This window comes from Oncorhynchus masou, chromosome 31 (assembly GCF_036934945.1).
Source record: "Oncorhynchus masou masou isolate Uvic2021 chromosome 31, UVic_Omas_1.1, whole genome shotgun sequence".
NCBI classification, from domain to species: domain Eukaryota; kingdom Metazoa; phylum Chordata; class Actinopteri; order Salmoniformes; family Salmonidae; genus Oncorhynchus; species Oncorhynchus masou.
The window spans coordinates 76,206,191-76,218,493 of record NC_088242.1 but is presented as its reverse complement, the minus strand read 5'-3'; the positions used below and the strand labels follow the sequence as shown (position 1 = coordinate 76,218,493).

Here is a 12,303-nt window from a genome sequence, read left to right as displayed (position 1 = left end):
CTCTCTCTCTCTCTCTCTGTCTCCTCTCTCCCCTCTCTCTCTCTCTCTCTCCTCTCTCTCTCTCTCTCTCTCTCTCTCCTCTCTCTCTCTCTCTCCTCTCTCTCTCTCTCTCTCTCTCTCTCTCTCTCTCTCTCTCTCTCTCTCTCTCTAGCGGTGGAAGAAGGCGAGTCGTCAGAGTTTGCAGGGAACTGGGATTCATCGTCCGCCCAAACAGGTATCATCTTTGTTATTGAAAGTGTGCAGCCAGGCAGGCAGGTCCGCCACCCGGATTAGATTCTATACTGTATGTCACATTCCAACTCTCCCACCATACAACCCACTGAATAGGAATCTATAATATCAATTCCACATGGCCCATAATGTTCTGCTGGGAGGGGCGCAGGGAGAGGGAGGTATGGAGTGAGGGAGAGAGAGCTTTTCACAAGACTCAGGAGGCTGATGTCCAGACCTGGCAGGCAGGGCTCTGGCGCTCCACTGGTCTCACATCCTGTTTGAGGTTTTGGTGGTAAAGTAGTTGCACTGAATCAACGTCCCTGTCCTCCCTCCCAGCCTGCTCTCTCCAGCTATTCACATAGGGCCTACAGCACAGCAGTAAGATGGGTTCATGATGGGCCCAAATAGCCTCATGGTGAATGCAATCAAGATAATGTTGTTCAATTTAATTTAAGGGTCCCTTTGGTTAAAGCATGGCGCCCACTTCAATGGTTTGACATGCAGTGCAGATCCACCGTAGCACCCTACATGGAGTCATTGGTATGGCTGTATCAGGGCCTACCTGGAGATAATGCCACAGACAAATGGTCCCATTTTACAGAACACTGTATGAGGATGGTGGCTGCTTTTGGTGATGGTGACATGTTGGCCATACTCTAGTCTGAATCAGCCTGCAGTGTAACATTATGGAGAGGAATAGTACTTGTCTTATTGTAGATGTTCTATATCTAAACGGTGCTCTCTCTCTCTCTCTCTCTGCCCTCCCTCACTCTGTCAGTTCTTCTGGGAGGGGAAATGGAAAGTGAGGCCCTGGGGTGTGATGACGTGCCCCCCCAGACCCCAGCCCTTTGTTAACCTCCCTCAGGGGGCAGGGGTTGTTGCTGCTGCAGGGGTGCTGACTGAGGTCCTGGGTGGCTGGAAAGTGCTGTGTGTGTGAGATACAGCAGGAAGCGGAGTCCCAGTGCTCTCACTCTAGCTCTGCTCTCTTCCTCCCTGCTATTTCTCTACACCTCTTCCCCACACACACATGTTATCTATCTATCTATCTATCTATCTATCTATCTATCTATCTATCTATCTATCTATCTATCTATCTATCTATCTATCTATCTATCTATCTATCTATCTATCTATCTGTCTGTCTGTCTGTCTGTCTGTCTGTCTGTCTGTCTGTCTGTCTGTCTGTCTGTCTGTCTGTCTGTCTGTCTGTCTGTCTGTCTGTCTGTCTGTCTGTCTGTCTGTCTGTCTGTCTGTCTGTCTGTCCTCCCTCTCTCCTATTTCAATTCAAATTAAGGGCTTTATTGGCATGGGAAACACATGTTTACATTGCCAAAGCAAGTGAAATAGATAATAAACAAAAGTAAAATAAATCCCAAAAATTCACAGTAAAAATTACACTCACATTTGTTCAAAAATAATAGACATTTCAATTTCCTTTTTCTCTTGTTCTCTCTCTTTTCTCTATCACTTCTCTCCTGTGTGTGTTTGTGCTCCTGTGTTCAGGCTCAGGGGGGCTGCTCGCCATTTCTTATTTAAAAAGATAAAACATCTTCCTTCCCTTTATTCCCTAGGAGATGATGTCGACAAGGACACCGGCAGGCTTTTCTTGGTATTAAATTCAAATCTTTTCCCCCTTCTCTGGAAAATGTGTGTTGAGTTTGGAAAGAGCAGCAGGGGGAGGTTGGGGGGGAGACCCAGGGAAGAGCCAAACAGCCCCACCCCCCCTGCCTGCGTACCCCTAAGGACATCCAAAGGTCCCTTTGGTCCGTCCCACAGGGGTATTGGCCGGAGGTGCCTGCCCCCCCTCCACATCCATCCCTCCACCCCAGCCTCCCTGAGAGAGAAAAACAACCCGTCCCTCTCTGGCCCAGAGGGGAGAAAATGCAGAAAACGAGCCAGGACTGACACTGGAGGGAGGGAGGGAGGGGGTGGAGAGGAAAGCAGGGAGAGGATGAGTGAGATAGAGTGAGAGAGAGGGAGGGGGGAAAGGGGGACAGAGGGTGAGTTTTTGGAGAGGGATACAGACGTTTGTCATTTCTGCGGGTTGAGGAGAGGGAGGAGAAGGAGGAGGGGCCGTTAGTGGTGATGTTTTTAATAAGTGCCACCGGAGCTGTGAAGTTCAGCCTTGTTTTGCAGGCTTCCTGTTGGAAAGCCAGTCCTGCCTCGCTGTGTGTGCTTAGATTCCACACACACACACACACACACACACACACACACACACACACACACACACACACACACACACACACACACACACACACACACACACACACACACACACACACACACACACACACACACACACACACACAGATAGGAAACACCACGGTTACGCACATTCTACTGGCTGTCTTCTAGGCTGAATTTAGTGTGGCAAAGGTTTCTCTATGACCTCCCCTTACATACACAATCAAACAAACACACTGCACTCTGTCCATGTGGACTGTGATTCAGGGTGGAAAAAGACATCTCATATCCCTGAGCATAGGGCCGATAAGGGGCTGTAATGGAGCTGAATTAGATTTTTTTTCTCCCTTAGCCTTTGGCTGGGTGTTGCATCAGCGACACCAATGAGAAGGGCTGTTTTTCCCGGCCCAGCCAACACACCACAGAGTTTCTAAACCCAGCGGCGCAACATCGTGAGACTTCTGGGAACGCTTGGAAAACAGACCAGGCTGGGGTTTGGGAACTCATTGAGAGAAGTGAAAAGTTCTTCCTTACATTTTCAAGAAATCTAAAGGCACAACCTAGATTCGTAGTTAAACATGTTATTACGCCAACCTCGTCAAAAACATATTTATATCGAAGGAAGGTTTTTGATTTGGCCGGCCTGCACAGGCGCAGTTCAGCGCAAGACGACCGTTAGACCCGATGACGGGTTTCTGCGCATTGTTGCCATGACATCGCCTACAAGTGTGATCAGGGATTTTCTATTGGAGAAGCAGTTTCTGCCTATATTCATACTGTACTGTCTTTTGATTACACCATTGGGCTGTGGGTGTTGTAACCTCACTATTGAACCTCCACAGTATGGTGTCACCCCTATAGGAACAGTATGGTGTCACCACTATAGGAACAGTATGGTCTCATCGCTACAGGAACAGTATGGTGTCATCGCTATAGGAACAGTATGGTGTCACCGCTACAGGAACAGTATGGTGTCATCGCTATAGGTACAGTATGGTGTCATCGCTACAGGAACAGTATGGTGTCACCACAATAGGAACAGTATGGTCTCATCGCTACAGGAACAGTATGGTGTCACCGCTATAGGAACAGTATGGTGTCACCGCTACAGGAACAGTATGGTGTCATCGCTATAGGTACAGTATGGTGTCAGCTACAGGAACAGTATGGTGTCACCACTATAGGAACAGTATGGTGTCATCGCTACAGGAACAGTATGGTGTCACCGCTACAGGAACAGTATGGTGTCACCGCTACAGGAACAGTATGGTGTCATCGCTATAGGAACAGTATGGTGTCATCGTTACAGGAACAGTATGGTGTCACCACTATAGGAACAGTATGGTGTCATCAGCTATAGGAACAGTATGGTGTCATCGCTACAGGAACAGTATGGTGTCACCACTATAGGAACAGTATGGTGTCATCGCTATAGGAACAGTATGGTGTCATCGCTACAGGAACAGTATGGTGTCATCGCTCCTGGAACAGTATGGTGTCATCGCTAAGGAACAGTATGGTGTCATCGCTATAGGAACAGTATGGTGTCATCGTTACAGAAACAGTATTGTGTCATCGCTATATGAACAGTATGGTGTCATCGCTATAGGAACAGTATGGTGTCACCGCTACAGGAACAGTATGGTGTCACCGCGACAGGAACAGTATGGTGTCATCGCTATAGGAACAGTATGGTGTCATCGCTATAGGAACAGTATGGTGTCATCATTACAGAAACAGTATGGTGTCATCGCTATAGGAACAGTATGGTGTCACCGCTACAGGAACAGTATGGTGTCACCGCGACAGGAACAGTATGGTGTCATCGCTATAGGAACAGTATGGTGTCATCATTACAGAAACAGTATGGTGTCATCGCTACAGGAACAGTATGGTGTCACAGGAACAGTATGGTGTCATCGCTATAGGAACAGTATGGTGTCATCACAACAGGAACAGTATGGTGTCACCGCTACAGGAACAGTATGGTGTCATCGCTATAGGAACAGTATGGTGTCATCATTACAGAAACAGTATGGTGTCATCGCTACAGGAACAGTATGGTGTCATCGCTATAGGAATGGTGTCATCGCTACAGGAACAGTATGGTGTCATCGCTATAGGAACAGTATGGTGTCATCATTACAGAAACAGTATGGTGTCATCGCTATAGGAACAGTATGGTGTCACCGCTACAGGAACAGTATGGTGTCACCGCGACAGGAACAGTATGGTGTCATCGCTATAGGAACAGTATGGTGTCATCATTACAGAAACAGTATGGTGTCATCGCTACAGGAACAGTATGGTGTCATCATCTACAGGAACAGTATGGTGTCATCGCTATAGGAACAGTATGGTGTCATCGCTATAGGAACAGTATGGTGTCATCACAGGAACAGTATGGTGTCATCGCTACAGGAACAGTATGGTGTCACGCTATAGGAACAGTATGGTGTCAGGAACAGTATGGTGTCATCGCTACAGAACAGTATGGTGTCATCGATATAGAACAGTATGGTGTCACAGGAACACTATGGTGTACAGGAACAGTATGGTGTCATCGCTATAGGAACAGTATGGTGTCATCGCTACAGGAACAGTATGGTGTCATCGCTATAGGAACAGTATGGTGTCATAGGAACGTAACAGTATGGTGTCATACGATAGGAACAGTATGGTGTCATACAGGAACAGTATGGTGTCTCGCTATAGGAACAGTATGGTGTCATCGCTACAGGAACAGTATGGTGTCATCGCTAGGAACAGTATGGTGTCATAGGAACAGTATGGTGCTATAGGAACAGTATGGTGTCATCGCTATAGGAACAGTATGGTGTCACCGCTATAGGAACAGTATGGTGTCAATAGGAACAGTATGGTGTCATGGTGTCATCACTACATGAACAGGAACAGTATGGTGTCATCTCTATAGGAACAGTATGGTGTCACCACTATAAGAACAGTATGGTGTCATTGCTATAGGAACAGTATGGTGTCACAGCTATAGGAACAGTATGGTGTCATCGCTATAGGAACAGTATGGTGTCATCATACAAGAACAGTATGGTGTCACCGCTATAGGAACAGTATGTGTGTCACCGCTATAGGAACAGTATCGTGTCACCGTAGGAACAGTATGGTGTCATCGCTACAAGAACAGTATGGTGGAACAGTATGGTGTCATCGCTATAGGAACTGTATTGTGTCACCGCTATAGGAACAGTATGGTGTGCCACAAGAACATGGTGTCACCGCTATAGGAACAGTATGGTGTCATCGCTACATGAACCATATGGTGTCACCGCTATAGGAACAGTATGGTGTCATCATTACAGAAACAGTATGGTGTCATCTATAGGAACAGTATGGTGTCATCTATAGGAACACTATGGTGTCACCGCTACAGGAACAGTATGGTGTCATCGCTATAGGAACAGTATGGTGTCATCGTTACAGAAACAGTATTGTGTCATCGCTATAGGAACAGTATGGTGTCATCGCTACAAGAACAGTATGGTGTCACCGCTATAGGAACAGTATGGTGTCGTACAAGAACATGGTGTCACCGCTATAGGAACAGTATGGTGTCATCGCTACAAGAACAGTATGGTGTCACCACTATAGGAACAGGTGTCATCGCTATAGGAACAGTATGGTGTCACCGCTATAGGAACAGTATGGTGTCATCTATAGGAACAGTATGGTGTCAGCTACAAGAACAGTATGGTGTCACCGCTATAGGAACAGTATGGTGTCATCGCTACAAGAAAAGTATGGTCTCACTGCTATAGGAACAGTATAGTGTCACCACTATAGGAACAGTATGGTGTCATCACCGCTATATAGAACTATAGGAACAGTATGGTGTCATCTACAGGAACTATGGTGTCATCGAGAACAGTATGGTGTATGAACAGTATGATGTCATCGCTATAGGAACAGTATGGTGTCACCGCTATAGGAACAGTATGGTGTCACCGCTATAGGAACACCGCTATAGGAACAGTATACAAGAACAGTATGGTGAACAGTATGGTGTCATCGCTATAGGAACAGTATGGTGTCATCGCTATAGGAACAGTAGGAACAGTATGGTGTCATCGCTCTACTATAGAACAGTATAGTGTCACCACTATAGGAACAGTATGGTGTCATCGCTACAAGAACAGTATGGTGTCACCGCTATAGGAACAGTATGGTGTCATCGCTATAGGAACAGTAGAACAGTATGTGTGCTATAGGAACAGTATGGTGTCATCTACAAGAACTATGGTGTCAGGAACAGTATGGTGTCACCGCTATAGGAACAGTATGGTGTCATCGCTATAGGAACAGTATGGTGTCACCGCTATAGGAACAGTATGGTGTCATCGCTATAGGAACAGTATGGTGTCATCGCTATAAGAACAGTATGGTGTCAGAGGAACAGTATGGTGTCATCGCTCAGGAACATCGCTACAAGAACAGTATGGTGTCACGCTATAGGAGGAACAGTATGGTGTCATCGCTACAAGAACAGTATGGTGTCATCGGAACAGTATGGTGTCACAGTATGTGTGTCTATAGTCACTACAAGAACAGTATGGTGTGTAGGAACAGTATGGTGTCATCGCTACAAGAACAGTATGGTGTCATCGCTATAGGAACAGTATGGTGTCATCGCTATAGGAACAGTATGGTGTCATCGCTATAAGTATGGTGTCACCGGAACAGTATGGTGTCATCGCTACAGGAACAGTATGGTGTCATCGCTATAGGAACAGTATGGTGTCATGCGCTACAAGAACAGTATGGTGTCACCGCTATAGGAACAGCTATCACGCTACAAGAACAGTATGGTGTCATCGCTACAGGAACAGTATGATGTCATCGCTACAAGAACAGTATGGTGTCACCACTATAGGAACAGTATGGTGTCACAGCTATAGGAACAGTATGGTGTCACAGCTATAGGAACAGTATGGTGTCATCGCTATAGGAACAGTATGGTGTCACCGCTATAGGAACAGTATGGTGTCATCGTTACAGAAACAGTATGGTGTCATCGCTATAGGAACAGTATGGTGTCATCTCTATAGGAACAGTATGGTGTCACCGCTATAGGAACAGTATGGTGTCATCACTACAGAAACAGTATGGTGTCATCGCTATAGGAACAGTATGGTGTCATCGCTATAGGAACAGTATGGTATCATCGCTACAGGAACAGTATGGTGTCATCATTACAGAAACAGTATGGTGTCATCGCTATAGGAACGGTATGGTGCCATCGCTACAAGAACAGTATGGTGTCATCGCTATAGGAACAGTATGGTGTCATCGCTATAGGAACAGTATGGTGTCATCGCTATAGGAACAGTATGGTGTCATCGCTATAGGAACACTATGGTGTCATCGCTATAGGAAAAGTATGATGTAAGGCGATGAAAACAGTTTTAATGTTTGAAGTGGAAGTACGTGCTAGCGTGCGTGTGTGTGTGTTCGTGTGCGAAGCCACAGGCTGGAACAGGTGATGGCATTGGTGAGCAGCTGTCAGGCTGTTTGTGTGATTTAATTTGCTCTCTTCCTTCCATGACGCCTGTTGGTTTTCATCATCCTCTCTGGGTGAAGGCGATGGTGTTGGGTGCTGTGCTCCCCTGCCTCCCTGCCTCTCTGGGGGGGTGGGGGTTTGGGTAGAAACACAATCTGAGCCTGGTACACAGCCTCTGCTGGCTCCCTGGGGGGCACCCTTATTGTGAAAACACAGTTGCCAGAGGACAGTGTAGCTGTGGAGAGAGGCCTGCTTTAAATAGGTCCCCCTGTTTACTGGTAGAAGGAGAGGGCTCCCCAGAGAGATAGAGGCAATGCGGCCGCATCCAGCTGCACCTGCTCAGTGACCTTTTGTTAGTACCGATACTGTATGCACCTGACAGTGGACGTGAAGCCTATTGGCCAGTTCAGGAAGTTTACAGATCCATACATTGTACAAATGAACTTTTCTCACGCTGTAAACCCAGTAAATCTACCACAGCGATTAGAGGTTGCTTTTTAAAGTGCACAAGGTGTTACGTGTTTTCCTTTACGGTGAGAGTCACTTGCCTTGTATGTCCCTAACAAAAACAAGTTGTTTTCACTCAGGAAATAGTCCTGACATTCTTTTTGAAAGAATTTACCAGGCAGAGTGAATACAATGGTATGCACCTCAAACTGAATTCAGAATATCCCATAATATCTATCTGCTGTTGCCATCTATCCGCTGTAGCCTTCCTGACTCATGCTCTCAGTAAAGTGGTGCATTCCTTCTGAATCTCCTCTCAAACATACCCCCGCTAGAGCTATTTGCAGCCAATCCATGTTATACTTCACTTGGCTGCCTCTGGTTTGGTTTGAAGGTGTGTGTGTATAAGTGTGTGTGCTGTAGAGAGTTGAAAGGCAGCCTTGTACTCTAGTTGTTTTTTCTAAAAACACTGGACTCGTGGAACTTGGAGCTCGTATTTTTCCAGCTCCCAGGCTGCAGGCTGGGCAGGGATGGCAGTGTGGTTGCGTTCTGGCCATGTTTGGCTGACCCAGGGCCAGGTGTCCTGCAGATTTACGCCTCTCTCAGCAGGATCGTGTCCCAAACAGGCCTCCGTCTTGGCTCACAGCAACGCTCCAACATCTAGATCTGACTCAGGAGGGGGTTCTGTGCTAATACTGCTAGGCCCATACAGTTTCTCGCTCGCTCTGGGTCACTGAGGACTCCATTAAAGTGACTGTGTATTCCCCTTCCGTTTGCCTGTGTTCTCCCTCTGTGTATTACTGTACTTCCGTTGCGTGCCCACTGTGTGAGTAATAGGATACTGCCTCCAGAGGTCAGGGCAGAGCAGAAGGCTGGGGCTGGATCTAGCCAGGGGGATCACTGGCACTGTTGGTTTTGGTTCTGAGCAGGTTGAGTGGAGGGGAGGGAGCATCTATGAAAAATTCCCAACCATTTGACTGATATTTTAGTTGGTATTTTTTCCAAAGTAGTGAGAATAGATTGCTTTACGTGCCCACTAATTCACCCTCCTCATTGTAACTCTAGGATGGTGATAGCTGGACTCTGATGGTGGAGTCAAAGAGATGGGGAGAGAAAATGAAGAAGACCGAAAGACACTCTTGGTCATTGCCGTTGCCTTTGTCTTGTGTTGTCTCCCCCGTCGCATACCTGGCGGTGTCCATTAAGCCCACATCGCTCAGCACCTAATTATTTCCCAGATCTCATGTTGGAGCTTTGCACCGTTAAAACAGGGGGACAAAAAACATATCAACCTAACGAGCGATAATTAGCGGGTCCCAGCAAGGCGGGGCCTCTCCTCGGCAACACCACTGCTCTGTGGATTCTGTTAATTCACTTGTCTTCATCTAATTACCCCACACAAACATGTCTGTTAGAGGGAGGGAGAGAGAGAGATGGGCATTATCTGCAAGCATTAGACACCATCCTCCCTCTCATAAACACACACACACACACACACACACACACACACACACATAGATTTTTTTCCGCAAGTGTGTATTTGTGGATGTGTGTGTTTGGATGCACGTTTTGTGAGTATCTTAATGTGTTTATAATATTACAATAATTTTGTGGGTGCTTATATTTGTCCTCTTTCACACGTAGTGTGGGGTCACAGCCTACATCTGCCATTATCAACGGCTACCCTGGAACAAGTGCCGTGCTCAAGGGCACATTGGCAGATTTTTCACATTGGCAGCTCTGGGATTCGAACTAGAAACCGTTTGGTTACTGGCCCAACACTCTACCTGCCGTGTGTGTATGTGTGTGTGTGTGTGTGTGTGTGTGTGTGTGTGTGTGTGTTTATCTGACTGTGCTTGTGAGTGTGTGATAGTATGTGTTTTTGTGCGAGAGTGTACGTTTGTGTCTGTTTTGGTCGGCCTCTTGGCGTGGGGACAGTCTGTGACTCAGAGATAATGGCACTCTGCAGAGTGGGGGACCGGAGCTCCAGCTGGCACAGGGAGACGTGACGTGTGCTGCTGGGACTGTTGCTGCCCGCCACACAGATCCTGCCAGTGTCCCTAGCGCTCCCCCAACGCCCCCCCCCCCACCTCTGGGAGCCCCAGGCCCTCATTAAGTGTTCCTACTCTGGACGGGAGACTGGGGAGGGGGTGCAGCTAGGAGTGGACTATAAATTAGTGATAAAACTAACATATGCAAGCAAAAGTAGAGAGCGAGGAATAGAGTGAGGAATTGAGAGAGGACTATTGAAGAAGGTAATGGGGTCAGCTGAAACTGTCTTCATGAGACCACCAATGAGTTATCAGGTAGGGGTTTTGTTGTTTTGAACCATGTTTGGTTCCAGGTAGAACCCTTTTGGGTTCCATGAAGAACCCTCTCTGGAAATGGTTTCTACATGGAACCCAAAAAGGTTCCAACTTGAACCAAAAGGGTTCTACATGGAACCAGAAATGGTTCTTCAAAGGGCTATGCTATGGGGATAACCGAAGAACCCTTTTAGGTTCTAGATAGCACCTTTTTTTCTAAGAGTGTTATTGACCTCACACATGCAAGCAATTTTTGTTTGCTACATGAAATCTAGGAACACTGCTGTTTATTAGTGGCAGAGGAAAACTGAACCTTAGCAGTGCTGTCATTGCAGAAAATATTGACAGAACGCTGTGCATATTTAGCTCTCCAACCTATCAGACAGGTAGGAAGAAAGTAGTCTTTCTGGGTGAGAAATATGGGCTGTAAGAATATACCTGGGTGCATAAAGAGGCCTTGTTCTTCAGAATGGCCCTTTAGAAATCATTCATTCCCTTGGACACCACTTCCAACGGAAGCCCTCATTTCATTTCGGTTTCCTCCCCTCAAATTGAATTATGTTTGAAAACACTCTCAAACGACTCTGCAGAGCCTTATTAGTAATGACCTCAGCACACATTACGGCACATCTAGTTCTTTGTGTGTACGTGTGTGGCTGTAAGCATGTGCATGCTGACTGTGGTTGGGTGATTTTGTAGTGTATTTTTTGTCTTTGCCTCTGAGGGCAGTGTTGCTGTATGGATGATAACGTTAGACTATAGCTGCTCTGTATATTCATGGTGCCAAAGTTTGTCTTTGCGTCTGTGTCTGTAGTGTAGCTATAAACCCCTTGCCATCCATTGTGACTCATATTCCAGTGGTGTGGTCTAAACTTGGTAGAGAAACCAGCTCTCTTTGTTTTCGTCAACTGGTATGTCACCTCTTCTGAAAACGAATCTCCTCCAATCAGAACCATTATCCTGCAGCGACATACACACACATATGTACATGTACACACACACCACAACCACCACATTCCCCCACCTGCTCCCCCCAGCCTCCCTCTCGTCTTCTCTCCTCTCTCCAGATAAATAGTGTGCTCTGTGTTTATCAGGGCCACTGCTTGAGCTGCAGTGGGTACAGCTGGGGCGCGCGCCACAGCCGTATCAATCTTCCCCAGTAGCAGGCACATCCAGGGAGGCCTAATGACGGAGGCAGCAGCACTGTGTAGCAGGCCTCTAAATGAAGTGTGCGCTGGACCCCCTCCTGAGACCCCCTCCTCCCTCAGAGATTGGAAACACTTACTGGAGGGGAGGGGGGATGCTGCAGAGCGGGGGTGATGGGGGGCTTGGGAGGGCGTGCTGGATGGCATGGGGCGCCCCCCTACACCAAACACCCTCCCAACCGTGCCAGGCACTCTCATCCTCTCCTCTTCCTCCTGCCGAGCCCCATCCATCTCCCTGAGCCCTGTGGAGTAGAGGGAAGGAGAAGGGGCAGAGCAAGGTCCCGTCTGGCTCCTCCCTCGTTGTCATGGTAGCAGGTTGTGCTGGCATGTACTGGAGTTGACAGTAGCCATACTTCTGGCATGAGGGCACCTGGGGGAATGAGGGTTTGTGTGTGTGTGTTTGTGTTTTTAT

The 12,303-nt window shown here is 47.2% G+C and overlaps 1 protein-coding gene across 2 annotated transcripts in view; it reads left to right on the top strand.

Annotated features, from left to right (window-relative positions):
• Positions 1–12,303, top strand: part of LOC135524453 (zinc finger protein 423) — a 173,578-nt gene that overhangs the window by 25,221 nt on the left and 136,054 nt on the right. For both annotated transcript variants that reach the window (XM_064952000.1, XM_064952001.1), the window contains exon 2: positions 152–214. In XM_064952000.1, the coding sequence (XP_064808072.1) occupies positions 152–214 (63 nt within the window). The remainder of the gene's footprint in view (positions 1–151; positions 215–12,303) is intronic.